At 40.1% G+C, this 17,484-nt stretch overlaps 1 protein-coding gene across 4 annotated transcripts in view; it reads right to left on the bottom strand.

Annotated features, from left to right (window-relative positions):
• Positions 1-17,484, bottom strand: part of DOCK8 (dedicator of cytokinesis 8) — a 143,572-nt gene that overhangs the window by 30,126 nt on the left and 95,962 nt on the right. For 2 of the 4 annotated variants that reach the window (XM_066604205.1, XM_066604207.1), the window contains 11 exons: positions 15,554-15,649; positions 14,643-14,738; positions 13,179-13,328; positions 10,744-10,857; positions 8,776-8,931; positions 7,862-8,001; positions 6,249-6,418; positions 5,864-6,003; positions 4,599-4,781; positions 2,754-2,883; positions 1,106-1,196 (listed from right to left, as the gene is read on the bottom strand). In XM_066604205.1, the coding sequence (XP_066460302.1) occupies positions 1,106-1,196; positions 2,754-2,883; positions 4,599-4,781; positions 5,864-6,003; positions 6,249-6,418; positions 7,862-8,001; positions 8,776-8,931; positions 10,744-10,857; positions 13,179-13,328; positions 14,643-14,738; positions 15,554-15,649 (1,466 nt within the window). The remainder of the gene's footprint in view (positions 1-1,105; positions 1,197-2,753; positions 2,884-4,598; positions 4,782-5,863; positions 6,004-6,248; positions 6,419-7,861; positions 8,002-8,775; positions 8,932-10,743; positions 10,858-13,178; positions 13,329-14,642; positions 14,739-15,553; positions 15,650-17,484) is intronic. The other 2 variants (XM_066604206.1, XM_066604208.1) reach the window with 1 other exon arrangement.

The following is a 17,484-nucleotide window of genomic DNA, read 5'->3' as shown; positions in this document are numbered from 1 at the left end:
CGTCAGTCAAGCGAGTCACTATATAGATAAAATTAGTGACCGTGTTTACTATAGCTGGTTATCGCATCAGGGTATTATCCACCATAATAGGGGATATACCACATAGTATATACCTGATTGATGCTATATTTCCTGGGCATTAATATATGCCTTAATACTCTGCCAGACGGGGGTTACATTTATTATTCTGGCCTTTACCCATTTATCGGCTCCAACGTATAAATACAAAAAATATAACCTACATTGTGCTTTGTTAGCCCTTGTGGCCATTTATACACGTGGAGCTGTACACAACCATAATATATATCTCGACCCATGCACCAACAATATAGATGGGGTCATTGTGGTTGTGGAGTTAGAACTTAGCGCATCATCTGGTATATACTTATATGGACTTACTACTGTTAGAATATCTACTTGTCCAGTAGGAGTGTAACTGGAATAAGAGTCCACGCCTTTTATACATTTTTATTTTTATCTTTACCTAATAAAAGTTATATTTTAGTGATTCCCTCGGTGATAGACTTTTCGTTTAAACAATGGATTTTAGTTCACTTAAAATCCATCATTCAGCCAGTGGAAGACCGAGCTAATACATTCCATTTTAAATGTATTTTGTCCATCGTTCAATAGATTGCAGGATGTTCTACCTGCGGCATCTTTACACTAGCTGCAAGGAGAACAATGCAATCTGCTGGCAGCTGTTTGCACAGCTGGGCGTGTGTTTAAACAGCACACTGGGCTCTGCAAACAACTCATGGAGGTCCTTTTACATGCACATGCAGATGATGAAGTGTTAATGGCCATTAACACTTTATGCAAAAAGATCACTAAATATTTCATCTTTGAAAGATTATCTTTGCGTGTAAAAGGACCTTATGAAATGCCGGTCTACGTAAATATGCCTCATTATTGTTTCCCTTTCTGTCTACAAATTTAAAAATACAGGAGACCTATTATAGACCAGGAAAACATGACATTGGCTCTATTCATTCTTGCATTGCGGTTCTATACAGTTTTGTCATGACATGATGTTACAGCGATAACATATTACAGTGCATCCCGACATAGGTTACATTATCATGTGAAGAGTAAAGGTGCTCACATATTTAATCGCTCGTTAGCTTGGCGCCACTGTGTCTGCTCCTTCCTCCACCTCAGGTTTTCATTAAGTCCAGCAAATCTGTCATTCCCTGCTGCAGAAGAAGACAATGTCACCTGTAATTTCTATGTACTAATAACAGGCCATGCTCAGAATATATGACTCTAGGACACGATTTGCTGAAAGACACTGCAATTATGGTGTCAGAAAAGAATGAAACCTTTTGGAGGTTACAAACAACATAATGAGAGGTAAGCCAGTACAACGCAAAAAGCATGATGTCACTTGGTTGAGTGAAAGGTACAGTATTTGTGTTCCAGAAAGTCTCACTGGCCTTGATAGATATAGACTCACATGCGTGTATAAACTGTAACAGACACCTTATCATGACATTGGTTTGATATTGCAGGATGTGTTAAATGATGAAAACGAATGTAATCCCTGATAATGATCTTCTCAAAGTGGAAAAGATCATTACTAAGCATTAGGGAATTGACAGATGTCAGTATATGCATAAGGTCACTTCTGTCCACAATAGGAGATTTGGAGTCATGAATGATAAATATAATATATGCACATAAATATACTACCCTTTTTCCCCAAAAAATAAGACCTATCCTGAAAATAAGCCCTAGCATGATTTTTCAGGATTGTCTGGAAGGCTTGAAATAGAAGCCGTACCACGAAAATAAGCCTAAGTTACAGTTCCTGAAAAAAATCAAGAGGAATGCTTTACGTGTGTGAAAAGGGCCGTAAAAATGCAATTGCTGCATTTTTGCAGCGGTTTTCATGCAGGTCAACCGAGTCACTTACCCAGCAGACTCTGTCCAGGTCCTTCCCGCTGCCCTCCAGAGCCCTGGCACAGTTCCCACAGTCCACAGCTCAGCCAATCAATGCAGCTCCCAAAGAACCAATCACAACCATCACTTTGTGGGAGCGGAATTTATGAGTCCTGTAACCAGGAAGTGGGCAGCCGAGGGCTTTGTCTGCGTTTTTACTGCTCAGAATACAACAAAGGGGTGAGCAACCATAAGGGTTAGAAGTGCCGGGCTGGAACGCACACATCGGGTAGTCCCGCTGTCATCAAAATAAGTCATCCCCTGAAAATAAGCCCTAGCACATCTTTTGGAGCAAAAATTAATATAAGACCCTGCCTTTTTTAAGGGAAACAGCTATATACAGGCAGCAAACTGTTTATGAAGTGGGGCCCTATAGCAATAACTGGGCAACCATCATGGTATCCGGTTCTACCACCCAGGAAAGGAGAGCCTAGTGTTCATTTCCAGTTGCATGCCCTTTAAAATGACTCGTGGCCCAATTCTCCACCTGATTGTTTGCTAACAATGTAGTTCGACTTTGGAGGAAGATCTTGCATATGTTCTCGCTACTCAGAAGAAAGAAGGATGGTACAATCAAAGCTGGGGCCACTTCTCTCCAAGGGCCCTATAGTAATCGCATGATCTGCCTCTATGGTACATACACCCTTGGTTCCCAGGATTTACCAACACCAAGAACCTACTAGATGTAATAAGAAGACATGGTCCTCTACTAAGTCACATACTCTGGTGGCCATATTTACTTTTGTTTCTGGTCATTGCCAGAGGAACAGATGAGAAAAAGCAGCAGTAATGTTGTATGTGCTATCATGTACCAGTTTTCCAACGCCTCATCATTTCTCCTCTGGCTCCTTCTCCACGTAACAAAGCTTCTTCCAAACGAGCCTTGACATCTCTGGACTTCTGAAGTACCAAAGTGCTGACCTTGTCTGGTGACTGTTTGCCCTGAGGAGATAAGAGACTAATGACCATCACAGGAGTTCCTGTTCGACATGCAGTCACACGTATTCCAGTCTTTAGTTAAAAGTTAAAGGCAAAGCCATAAGCATATTTCATTACAAAGGCAGTTGGGCCTTGTGGGTATCCTTTATCTTATTGAGCTGGTATCAGTTGAAGTAATGTTGGAATGTCTGGTATTACTCCATTGCAGACTCATGTCACACTATAATATCCACACTCAAGAACACTTTAAAGTGTGTTTCTCAAGAGCATCATGTCCACTTCATTATTTATACAAACACAGTGGCTGAATGACGATCGAGACAAGTTGCTGTAGGAAGTGACATTGCACTGGAACCCCTGAAGACATCGGTTCTCTAAGAAACATGTTGGGGAGACATTGGCCCTTGTTGTAATAGGGTAGTGAGACTCAAACTATTATGAGTCTAACTGCAGTTGCACCACCTTAGGCACGTATCAAATATCACCTTGTGCAGGCAGTGGGAGGTGGGGGGGTAAGGGGTCGTGGTGGTCAGTCTACAACAAATCAAGTATTCATAAACTATTCTAAGGTTAGGTCACTGATTTGGGGTCCTGGAGAATACCTTTAAACATCTTCGGACATGTTATTAAGAAATATCTGATTTTGTTATGGGTTGGGGTCCTCAGTCGGAGGTTTTAAAGGGATCTTCTGGGATTTGGCAAAATTTGCCCAAGGTAAGAGGAAGGGGCAGAACAATATAATTAACCCTTTCCAATACAATTTGTATCCTGGTTTTCCTAGGGGGTTTACTCTTTTTCTGCCATTATACAATGGTGCTATATGCTGGCTAAAGCCAGTACTGCATGAGGTGACACGTTGGATAGGCTCTGACAACAGAGTGGCTGGCAATATACAGTAAGAGAACCTCAACGGATGTCTTCCAACATCTGAGCTGTACAGCTTTAAATCATAATGTCTTCAGGAGGTCAGACAGTGGATTGGAAAGGGTTAAAAACTAAGTGCTATCCTCTTAAACCCCCTTGCTGTACTAGCACCATGCAGTGATCCCCCCTACTCGCCTTTGTATACCTGGATGCAGCAATGACATCACATCTACAAAGCCTGACCGCTGCATCCAATCACTGGCCTTAGTGGTGTGTCAGGGGCAGGTTGAAGTACTGGAACAGCAGCGGGACTTTACAGCAGAATACTTGCTCTTTTATTGTTTATTCCCATTTCCCTGTTTTGGACACATTTTGCCCAATCTTGGAAAACCCCTTTTAGTGCTTGCTAGAATAAAGGGATGCATTGTCCAGGCAAGCTCCACACTTTATAAATATTATATGATGATAGCAAGAAAGACAAAATTGCAAATTTATTATGTTTTACATACTTTTTGCACCTTTAGCGATAGTTTTGAAAAAAGGGGTGGGGTTAGGAGGGTTCACAAAATAACCCAGATTTTTTAACATAGTGTGACATCATTTTGGCGCAAAACACTGGTGTAAATGAAACCAGCCCAAAGGTGGTGTAAAAAAGAGAAAAGTGTCTAACATTTCTAGCAAAACATGTAAAATCTGACCATCAGCGTGCCCCCCTGTGATAAATTTGGTGCAGATTCTACCTATCTGGTATAGTTTTATTACTAAATATTCCCTAATGTCCTAAAATTAAAGTAAAAATAAAATCACATTTATCTGCCTACCTACGGGAAACACAATAGAATCCATAAATGTACCTTGTATTCAAAGCAGGATACACACATATACAGCAAATCGAGAATTCTGTTCAGCTGCAGAATGGGTAGGTATGCCAGCCACTTTTGGATCACAGTCTGTTCTGCATTTTTCATGATCCACAGGAAGCAGGTAAGTAGATTCCGGGTAGATTCTGGACTCAAAGTGCTGTACATTTTTAGAGGCTGGGGATAAGAATAAATGTGTTACATTCTTTAATGAGCAATTGAAACTATACGTTTACCTTTCATGCTGGTCTGCAGGATGACTAGACAGCAACTATCTTAAAGAAAGATCATGGGTAGAGACGAGCGAACATGCTTGGTAAGGTCAGTTACTCGAGCGAACCTCACTCATCTCAAGTGACTGCCTTCTTCTCTGAGCATGCTCGGGAAGGGGGGGGGGCAGCGGGGGACGGCAGGGGAGAGCAGCGGGGAGAGTGAGAGAAATCTCTCTCCCCCCCGCTACCGCCCGTCGCCCCCCTCCCTCCCCCCCCCGAGCATGCTCAGAGAAGAAGGCAGTCACTTGAGATGAGTGAGGTTCGCTCGAGTAACTGACCCTACCGAGCATGCTCGCTCATCTCTAATCATGGGTCAATTGCAGGTTTCTTCTTACGTGAAATGGCCTGATTTTGTAAACCTACTACACACTGATGAGGGGCAAACACCCCGAAACAGCTATCTGTGTATGGATTCTGGCTTGGCTTTCAATTCCCAGTCATTGTTACAAAGGCTCGTATAAAGAGTCTAACATTGACTTGCAGGAATGCTGCTTTCCAATAGGTGGCACTGCTGAGGTATTGTTCCATCTCCCTTATTACATATTACCTAGAGGAGCATGAATGGCCTTATAAGTCTCCTCACCCACTCACCTTCTAGGTGCTCTCCCTAAGGAGAAAAGATAGTGTTCCTACCCACACCCAGAAATCACACAGATTAGTCTCTGGGCAAAGCAGTGTGACCACATCAACCCAGCAAACAACTGATTTGCAGGGATCTTGGGAGGTAGACCCCTGACAATCAACTATTGCTGGCTTATCATGAGTACAAGCTATTAGTAGTTTACAGCTGTATAACCAACCCCTTTAAGTGGTTAAATATGGACAGTCAACTAAGCCAAGTGTGCATGGAGGAGTTTGAGAGGCAACTGTGGCCTACAGCTTTTTAATGTGCAGGGCCACCTTCTCTCATCAGTAAACTGTACAACTAGTAGACAAATGAAGAATGGAAAACCATGAAGACTTGAGTTGTAGATGAACTGTACTTACAACAGAAGATAGAGTCAATGAAGAAGACTTCAGACCAAACTGATTTCCTGCAACTGCCATGGCTACATTTGGGTTTATCATGGTTGCGGTGTCTGGTTCTTCATCTAAACTGCGTGTTTTTCCAGTCTTGGAATCTAAAACTTTTCAAAAATCGATAAATTATTTCCAATTAACCTAGATGCACTGCAATCAAATATAACATTGGTATAATATAGGAAGTCATGTGTTTAGGGGAAATCAGAATGAGGAAACATATATCTGAGCTTAGAGGCTGATGTCAAGTGTATACAGAAACAAATCTGTAATACATTTGTGAAACGTTAATAATTTTGGTGCAACATGTGTCTACTTTTACACCCTTGAAGTTTTAACTGTGCTAACTTACCTGAAAAATCATGTAATTGAGGGATGGCATCTAAAATAGTGCTGACCAAAGGCAAATACAGAGCAGCAATTTTGTTCTTTATCTCTATCTTCTGACAGCGGAGGTCCAGATCGTGTGAACGCAAAAGATTATGTATAGCATTGATGGCTTTTCTTTGCACCTTACTGATTCTGGAGAAACAAAGTAGAAATCCATTGTGAATGCTGATGTGCTAACACAGTTCTGACATTCCATATTTAGCATTACATAGTGTGTGAAGGCCCGTTTACACACAATAATTATCGCTGAACTTAAAATCCATCCTTCAGCTGCAGAGAGATAAAGTATCCGCATGCTGTGTTCTCACCAAGAGTCTGGAGATTACATTGTATTCTGCCGGCAGCCCCGAAGAGAACAATGCAGCAATGTGCAGAGCCCAGCCTACATGCTGGGCTCTGCAAACAGCTCCCGAAGGCCCTTTTACAAGCAAATAAGGATGATAAAGTGTTAATGGACATCAGTGTTAATGGACATGCCAAATGATCGCTAAAACTTTCAATCTTTCAATTGTTTGAAAGATTATCTTTGCATGTAAATGGGCCTTTATAAAATATTTAGCACTGCTATCTTATGAAACTGGATTCCTGGGATTGAAATTAACTAGTTAGTGTGTTATTGTTATACTTTGTGGGTTTCATACTTTTTCACCATACTCCAAAAATGCACTGTTCAACTGGCTAACCATGGATTTGGCCTAGGCTTATTCTGTGCATGAGACAGAAAAAGGAGATTACTGAATCAGTTCGACAAAGAGCATTTAAAACTATGTACATTCTTTTGTCTCAAAACACAATGGGAGATATTTATTATCCCACTTGCACCAAAAGTAGCAATTTTGGCACGAATGGCTTTTTGTGTCAAAAATGTTGACTTTTTTAAAACTTCTAAGCCGCTTCTGTAAATCTTTTTATGGGAATGGGTGGGGTTTAGAACATTTACTATAATTTATGAAAGAAGCTGGCATACATTGTAAACGTTGCTGTCCTTCACTTTTCAGCTGAACGATGATTTTAAGGTGAGCTTAAAATCCATTGTTCAGCCAGAGAGAGATAACAGGGATTGCATGCTGTGTTCTCCACGGGAGTCGGAGATAACATTGTATTCTGCTGTCAGTCCTTGCGAGAATAAATGAGCTGTGTGCAGAGCTCAGACCACATGCTGGGTTCTGCAAACAGCTACCATAGGCCCTTTTACACGCAAATGAAGATTATAAAGTGTTAATGGAAATTAGTGTCTATTTACACTTTATGCAAAATGATCGCTAAAACTTTCAATCGTTTGAAAGATTGTCTTTGCATGTAAATGAGCATTATCACATGGGGCGGCCAGAGATCCACCTATCTAATTAGGCGCATTGCACTTCAGCGCAGACTCTATTAAGTCAGGTGTAGGAAATGACTATATTCATATTACTGCCTCAACGAAAATAAATGTAAAGTCTCATCAAGAAAAAAGCCGTCATTTGTGTATAATCATCTGTAAAAGATTGTATGGCAGCGTATTACTATACTGTATGTTGAACTACTGCAATAAATAGTGATCGAGTTCTCAATGTGTATACATAATGGACAAACCCTTCAGCTTCGGAGTCCAGTGCAGCATCCAGTTCAGTGAAGAGGAGTCCGGTTAAAAAATGTTTTTGCCGAAACTCTGGAGAGAGGTCAAACATGCTTACTATTCTGTTATCCTGGAAGCTAGAGCAGGAGCTGGAATTCTGTAAAGGGAAATAAATCAATTTAAAGAGACCCTGTCACCTACTTTTAGCATTATAATATAGGCTTATGGACTAAAAGTAAATGGAATCTAGTGGCCTATTACAAAGTTTTCCATTAAGGGAGTATATATAAAGAGCAAAGTAATAGATGAAACTTATCCCTCTTATTTAAAGGGAATCTGTCACCTATTTTAACCCTATAAGCTAAGCTTATGGGCTGAAAGTAGGTGACCCGCTGGGTCCAGGGATGTAAGTGTCATACTTACCTTCCCCGTTGTTCCCCAATGTGAGTGCTGGAAGCTGCTACTCAATGCATTGAGCGGTGCGCTAAGTAGTCCCCCCCATTATAAAACGGGCGGATCAGTTAGCGCATTACTTAAAGCACTGAGCAGCGGCTTCCAGCCCTCACCTCCCCCGTTGTCACTCTGGTGTAAGTATAACATTTATATATTTATTAAAAATAATATTTTTTTCAAAAGATTCAAGGAGGAATGTAAGAGTCTCAAACAGTCCACTCAAGAAATCCAAAACTTTGTGGCTGCCGTCACTCAATGACTTTCTATATATATGTATTTCTATGTGAAAAAATTGGAAATCTAACTAACAGAAGTATGGGATTGTGAGCGGATTCTATAAGATAGTACTGTACACACTGGATACGATACCCAATTTTCAACTCCCTCTTTTTTACAATGCAATTTATCAACCTGTGGATTAAAAACAAGGATTGGTAACTTTTTATATTTTAAAAATTACTTATTTTTTTATCATTACCTCAGAAGAAATTGAGGGACACGGAGAAGCTGGTGCAGATGATGATGCCACAAAGAACAGGTTCAGGTTAAGATAATGTTCATGACTGCACAGAATCCTGAGAAATTCTAGTCTCATAGAGATAAGGGTTGGTAGAGAATTCAATTTGCCTGACAACTTGGAAACAAAAGAGAATAGTTTAGATAGAACTGTTGTGACTCCTTCATAGCATATTAAAGCCATATTCACTAAAGGCCCATTTACTCGTAATGATTATCGTTTAAAATTTGTTCAAACAGGTGAAAGTGAGTGATAATCATTAGATGTAAACGCAAACACCTTGTGCACTATTCCTTCACTTGTCCTCTATCGCTGAGTTTCAGCCTGCTTAAAAATAGTCCTTAGTTTGTTCGCTTGTCGTTACGTTTAAATGGCATTCGTTCAGTCTGTAAAACGACTTGCGGTGATTGTTTGCCCATCTAAACACAATGACTCATGCCACAGTAGACAATGGCTTTTTCTTCGCATTCATTAAAAACCTGCCAGCCAGAGATTCCTCACATAAACACACGCCCGCCCGAGCAAACACATACAGCTTTTACTTAGCTAATGAAAGAAATAGTGAGGACTTAAAATGATGTATGTGAACTGACAGTACTACTGTATAGCGGAGATTGCACAATATACCTAATTTCCAGCAAAACTGCATTGAAAAGAACAAGCTCAGATATTTCATTAAGGTCTGCACTGGATTTACTGAGACAAATGCTATTTATCAGTATATGAGAAATAATACATTCTCTGATATTATAGAAAAAGCCCCTATAAACTTAGTGGACATTATGAAATAATTAAAAGAATTGGTTTACATTTTTTTCCCTGTAAATAGTAGTAAAACAGTAATGTTCTCTAAGAATGACCTACCAGATGTTAATCTACTGTATGCAGTAGTATTGTTTTACTATATCCACTATATTACTACAGTTGTTGTCACATATGGATGTATTATACATGTCAGAAATATTATATAATCTTTCCTATAAGGGTGTTTTCACACATACCGAAATCGTCCGACTCCACAGACTATTACAGAACAGTTTGCTGTCGAAATCCACAACCAAATCCCAATGTTTAAATGAATATTTTGATCCAAAATTACAAGCAGAATTAAGCCATTTTGCAATTTACGTCAAAATCCACATGTTTGACATACAGATTTTGATACAGATTTTTCTGCACAACGGAATATTCCAGTGTCTTGCTCAATATTCCGTTACATGTGAAAGCACCCCTAGGGGGCTTTCACTAGAGCAGAATATTTTTGCAATACGTACCGCAAGAGGCAGAAAATTCTGCACTAAAATCCGCATGCCGAAGTGCCGATTTTTATGCAAAACTGAAAATGTCTTAAAGGCCCTTTTATATGCAATCATTAGCGCTCAAAGTTTTGTTCAAATGGCCAAAAACGAGCGATAATTGTTACATGTAACGCGGGTATCGTGCACAACTCATGCAGGCCCTTTTACATGCAAACGAAGAGGATAGTGTTAATGGCCATTAACACTTTATGCAAATAGATTGCTGAATCTTTCAATCTTTCAGTTGTTTGAAAGATTATATTTGCGTGTAAAGGGGCCGGAGCGGAAAACAGCGACTTAACTGCATTTTGTATTGCATATTGCAGAAATATTCCGTTCATGTGAAAGCACCCTCAAGAGACCATGAAAATAGTTTACGCTGGACTTGATAGTTAACTTTAACCTAAAACAACAACTGGGTGTACAAACATATGGTCAGTTAGTATAAATTTCTTTGATGCAAAGAAAGAAATAATAGCACTTGTATTGGCCCAATGAATAGCTCAAAAACAAGCGAAATTAGATTTCTGTCTAGAGAGGACATCACTATACACTTCACGTTACAAAATATGTGCTGTTCAACATGTATGTATCTATTGGCCTCTGATAAAAGTTTACAGATTTTTGGTACCTGATTGCAGTAATGCTTGATGAGATTGAAAACAAAGCCACGATCCATCAGGGAAAGTAAATCATACAAGAAGAACGCCAGGCTTATGTTCATTTTCTCCGCATGTTCAGCTTCCTGAAATAATAGGTGAATAATTTGCTCAGGCACATAGTAGCAGCTGTGTACATCCAAGAATATTGGGAACTTTCAATATATATTCTCCATTTTATTATGCAGTTTGAAGACATTTAAGGTTGTACATTACCTCAAAAACATTGAGTATTCTATATAAACCAGCAATGCAAAAATTGTTAGTTCTTATACATAAGGCCCAGTCTATATAGTTGATGGATGTAGAGTTGAAGAGAAATGAGATAGGTCACCTTCATTTGTATCATCTTTATCAAAAACATATCCATACAATGAGCCACATATTGAAAATGCGCCAGTTTCACATGCTTGGTACCACATTTATGATGTATGTTAAACATTCTTTTTACCATGTCCGAAAAAGGCACAACTTTATGCAATTAGGCCATCCCCCTTTCCAGAAAACATTTTTTTCCACAAAACTGGCGTAAAGTAAGGCAACTAATAGGTGGTATAAAGTTGGACAAAAGTGTCTAAAGATATGCTACATATACAGTATCATCCAGAATGAGCCACTGTGATGCATGTTAAGACTGTGATGAAACAGTAACACGACTAAATCTATTTTGTGTCCACGGGGTTAACTTGGTTTTATCCTGTAAGCTCTTTGAACTGGCCAATAACTTTTAATGCAGGGTTTGAGGGCTAACATCCCTTGCAGAGGAGTGTCACAGTTGTCACCTCAAGTCTGGCTGGACAAGTTTCAAAAAGGAAAGGCAGGTGAAGATCTGTCTATCGAAACTGAACACTCCCCATCACCTGATAGTAGGGGGAATACAAGAGGATGGACTGTTGACTATTCACTGTGTTTGCCTCTTATCACCTCACTGTTCAGTCTTAAACAAGGAATTTGCTTAATGAACTGATGAACAGTTTTGAAACCTGAATCAAAGACTGGAAATGTAAAACATGTTTTGGACAATAGAAAGATGTTCACAATCGGAGATGGCAGCAAACAATGAAATGTGCTAGTTTTTTCCCTTCCGTCTGAGAAACTAAAACTTTAACAACTTGCCGTAAACTTTAGGTTTTCTGTTTTCTCCTTTTATTTTATAACCATTTTGTCTTCAGTAAACACTGTATCTTTGTGCATTAAAGCTTAAAACGTTAATAAGCTAGTTCTTGTTCTGAACATATAACCTTGATAATGTTAATCTTTTGACTATTTGTTTGACTGTATTTGGGACTTCCGGTCCTTACCAGAAAAGGTGGTAGTGTATATCTGGGGGTGCATGGACTGCGTTTAAGTGAGGTTTATGCTCAATTTGCAACCTGAGTAGAAGGTGAAATTAATCACAGTGTGTCAGAAGGGGAGAATCTTCATAAGGACAATTCACTGGGTTTTCCTAGTCAATTGTCTGATTAGAAGGTGAATACAAGAGTGAGTAAGTACAAATAGATTAACCCCTTGCAGCTGCACTCACCTCGAATGCTGGGAAAGTGAATACCTGACAGAGTCTAAGCTTGCAACTATTAGATAGTATTAGTAAATCTGCCTCATGGCTTCTATAATTAGTAACAGAAATAGGTGGGGCAAATTTACTAATGCTGTCTAATTGTTGGAGTGAATCTAGACCGGACAGTCTTAAAATGAACCAGATTTTTCACCGTTGCTTATGCTAGTGATAAATCTGGCAAATCTTTATACCTTTCTTACTTCATACCACCTGTTAGTTGGCTTACTTTACACCCCTTTTGTCTCAAAATTGTGGCAAAACTTTTGGTACATGATGTCACATTACTTCACGCCCCCCTTCTTAGAAGCCACATTTGTCTAAAAGTATCTAAAACACATCATAAATGTGATGTTAAGCATTTGGCCTCATTTGCGAGAGAACATTGGCGAATTTTTAATTGTAAATCTGCTCCAATATATCTCAAGGAGTACCAATATACTATATAATAATAGTAATCTTTATTTGTATAGCGCCAACCTATTCCGCAGCGGTTCTATATTATACTAGCTAAAATTATCTACATCAACTGTCAGGTGATATTTTCCATGCAACCATTAAACAGGTGGTATTTTGAGTCCAACTTAATGTGACATATGTACTTAGACCACCGGTTGTGCCTCTTAATACATTTTTGGTGTCTGTGCACTAGATTGAAATCTACGCTTGGGCTAAAGTTGTGACTTTTGTATGCCAAAAAACCTGCGTACAATAGTCAATAGGTGATGTTTTTGAATCATGCGCTTTAATTAGGTTGACATTTCTTCCAAGATACTATATAAATAAGTCACCATGATATAGAGACAGAATGCACATTTAAGGACATATTCCCTGTTCTAGGCTTTTACCTACCTTTACTGGCTTGCTAAGAAGTGCTCCTATTTCAGATGTCACCACATTCACAATTGTGCTTATGTCATCCTTAAAACGGTTGGAGAAGCGACTTCTTCTGGGTACCTCCTGCTTGTCCACGATGTGAACATACTGAGCCATGCTTTTTACCTGGAACCAACAAGAGGTACAATGGATTTTGGAGGTCTTCACACAGTTATGCAATAATAAATAAATAATAAAGATCTTCATAGAGCTGGTGTTGTGTGAAACGATAGGACCTGACCTGTGCATGATGCGCAGGAGTTTCCATAGACTCTAATAAGAACAGGAATGTAGCTGTGTCTAATGCTCCAAACAGAAGATTAGAAGTCATTAGGAGGACTGCAGCATCGCCGCTACACCAAGAAGGACATTTTAAGTGTCCCACTGTAAACTTCTGTTAGTCCCCGTGGGGATAAGGGGAAGCTCCGAGTGTTCCGTTCACCTCCCCGAGGGTTCCCTTAATTCCCGAGGGGACTAACAGGAGTTTACAGCGGGATATTTAAAATGTGTTTCTGGGCAGCCAGTTTTAAATGTCTCGCTGTAAGCAGCCTCAAATTCCTCCAGCTCAGCTGCTGAACAATTCCCCAGCAGCGGGGGGCAGTAGGGGTCTCCCTCCACATCTCCACTCCCTCCACTCCAGCACTGGGTTCCTTAAGGTATTTACCCATAGCGGGGAGAGAGAGGGGGTGGGGTAAGAGGGCTTCCTCGACAGCGGGAGTGGGGCTAGAGGGATCCGCCCTCTAGCCCGCCTCCTCTCAGCTTACAATAGGGAAATCCCAGGGAGGAGACCTCTAGCCCTCCCTCTCTCTAGCGCCCCTTCCCCTCAATGTGTGCTATGGGAATATCCCTGGGGGATCCCCTGTAGCTCCACCCACTCTCTCTCTGCACAAAGGCGATATTCCTCGGGGAGAGAGAGAGCGGGGCTATAGATTAATCCCCCATAACCACGCGCTATCTCTTCCTGCTATGGGGAAATCCCAAAGCTCTGAGGGGCTTCTTCTCTCTCTCCTCCTGGAGCAGCTACGCTTTTTTTAAACCAACCCGCTGCTTCAGTGAATGGGCGATTTTCACGTGCATGAAGCTCGGGTCTTCTGCTCGTGAAAAATTGCCAGTTCACAGGATTTTTAGTGCAGTATAGGTGTGATTTTTTTCACGCGCCTATACTGTGCTAAAACCACATTCGTGTGAACGAGGCCTTCGAGTCATCAATGGGTGTCAGAGAACAGCACAAACATAAGACACACGTTGTGGTTCTGAACTGTATTTATAGTCCAATGGGCTACAAATGTATAAAGGTTCTCGATTATGGTGGTAGCAACAAAATCCAAGTGGAACATAGGAAGATATTCAGTGTTTGTGTATTCCTACATACAAGTCCTTTATAAAAACCATATAAAGGATAATGACTAAATAGCAGACAAATAAGTGAATAGGTCTTACCAACAACTCAAAGAAGAACCAGGCGTACTTGAAGACATTTTCCCTCACCATGTTGGTACTGACCACCATCTGCAGCGCTAGTTCCTCATGAAAGTGCTTAAACAGAAAACGCAAATATGTTTAAATACAACATTTGATGCAAATAAACATTAAAGAAGGTAAAGCTAAAAAAAAAAAGAAGGTAAAGCTGTTGAATGAAAAAAAATATGCCAAGCGGAAAGATGAGAGCTGAATCAAGGTCTATGGGTATCCTTGATAACATTCTATGCCCCCCACCCACTATCTATGTATTTACACACAGAACATACTAGTCATCCGTGAATGATTAATTATGTTCAGAATTGTTCATATGTAACAATTACCAGCAATCTAATAATTCTTACAAGGATCCAAAGACTATTTGACTCATTTTAAGTCAAAATTAGTACGTTTATAACCGACTGAGGGATGTGCTAGTATATGGTGCCCTATAAAATAAGTATATATAATATAAAATGCAGTAAGTATCTGGAGGAAACCGTTTATTTCAAGGGTTATTTGTTAGAATTACTGAAATAGAAAAGGGTGCTGTGTAGGGATGAGCGAGCCTGCTCGGTAAGGCAGTTAATCGAGCGAGCATTGCTCTTCTCGAGTAACTGCTTAGTGATCCGAGAAGGCTCGGGTGGGCTATGGGGGCGGGGGGGAGCGGAGCTGGTGGAAGAGTGAGAGATCTCTCCCTCTCTCTTCCCCTCGCTCACCCCCGCAGCCCACCCGAGCCTGCTCGGATCACTAAGCAGTTACTAAGCAGTTGCAAGATATACACATCAGAGTATAAATGTAGAGGCCTGCATACGGATATAGGTCAGTAACAAGGAATGCGTAGATTTTAGTTCAGATACTAGCTGATATACTGTATAATGTGTCTTATATACCTTTTTACCAGTTGGTCTAGTGCTGGCCATGGTGTTATGTAGGTCACTACTGGATTCAATAAAGAAGGACATTCGATTGCTGCCACGGCCAGAAACCTGGGGCAAATGACAATGTTACCAGATGAGTACTCCTTACACATAATGTACGCATCTAATAGTTCTATTGGTCTCATGCTTGTTTAGGCGTATTCTTTTAATACTCCACAGAACGTACTGTCACTACAAGGAACTAGGACTGATATGGCGTACCACCAGCCGCCCTCCGTTATGGTCATTTTGAAGAAAGTGGGGCTGTTAAATAGTGGGTGCTATTAGTGCTATCGATCACTAGTTAGCAACAGTGGCAGAGTCTATTTAAAGGGAATCTGTCACCTACTATTGGCCCTATAAGTTAAGCTTATGGGCTGAAGGTAAGTGACCCACTGAGTCTGGGAATGGAAGTGTGAGTGCTAAAAGCCGCCCCCGAATGCATTGAGCAGCACGCTAAGTAGTAAGTAAATGGTATCATTTTTTGGTACATATAATGTATTGTATAACTTTTATAAAAGTTTTAGGGAAATTGGGGGGAAAAAATGCAGATTTTGGATTTTCTTTTTACGGCATTCAGTGTGCCAAATAAATGATGTGATAACAGTATTCCCTGGGTCAGCACGATTCCAGCAACACCCAGTTTCTAACGTTTTGCTATTTTTGTACACAAACACATCCCCCCCCCCCTCCTTTTTTAATTTGCTTTAGCCATCAATGGAGCTATGTCATTTTTTTTTGTCAGATGAACTCTAGTCTTCATTTATCCAATTTTTGGTAACTCATAACATTTTGATTGCTTTTTACTCAAATATTTTTTCTGCATTCAAAGACCACTAACATTTTTTTTTTTGGCAACGATGTTATGTGAGGTTTTTTTTATTTTTTTTGCGGGATGAGTTATACTTTTTATTGGTAGCCTTTGTTGTTCCATGTGACGTTTTGCTCACATTCTATTCTACTTTTTGTAAGGTGAAAATAGCCATTTTCGCCATGTTCTTTGTATTTTTTTTCATGGCGTGCACTGTGCAGGTGAATGTACTAACTTTTTTCTCTGGGTCATTACAAACGCAATGATACTCATGTGTGATTAAAGGTGGAATTTTGGTGATTGAATTTTTTTTAAATTTTTTTTATACATTTTATTTTTGTCCCACAAAGTGACTTTTTCATTCTTCAAGTAGACTACCACACATCAGTATAGTAGTGTATTGGAAAGCCTACAAGCTCAGCCAGAAACTGAAGTTCACAGGTCATCATATTTGGCAGACCCCGAGGCTACAGTCAAGCCTCTAGTGCCAGAGCAACCCATCGGAACCCCACAATCACATTGTGGGGGTTCGATGGGTGACAGAGGAAGCCTCCTCCCTCTGTCTGCCTTTTACATGCCATGGTCACACTGAGCTCAATGTGTAATGGCTTAAGTAGCGTGAATCGAAGGTCTCTTTGGTTCCCTCTATTATAGCAAGTACCCGGCTTTCATCCGATAGCCGAGCACCCGCTCTCCCCGCCACAAGAGACCCCCATAATGGCAACGGTCAAAAGACATATAGACGGTCATTAAAGGATTAAATAAGAAGCATAATCTCCATCTATGACTTTGCTCTTTGTACATAGTCCCTTAATGGAAAACTTTGTATATAGCCTCTAATTTCCATTTACTATTTTGACAAAGTTCTTTAGCGAAAGACTGCAAACTGCAACTCTCTCGTTATGTATAGGTACTAACAAAGTGATAATTATAAAGAAGGTCTGGAGAGTTTAGGCAAAGGCCCTTGAGATACTTATATAATAGTCATCCCTCTATATGAAAAAAACTGTGTCCAAAGAGTAAATTGCAGCACATGGCTAAAATGTACCGTATATACTCGAGTATTAGCTGACCCAAGTATAAGCTGAGTCAA

The sequence above is a fragment of the Eleutherodactylus coqui genome, chromosome 5, assembly GCF_035609145.1.
Source record: "Eleutherodactylus coqui strain aEleCoq1 chromosome 5, aEleCoq1.hap1, whole genome shotgun sequence".
Taxonomy (NCBI): domain Eukaryota; kingdom Metazoa; phylum Chordata; class Amphibia; order Anura; family Eleutherodactylidae; genus Eleutherodactylus; species Eleutherodactylus coqui.
This window is presented reverse-complemented; position numbering and strand designations above follow the sequence as displayed.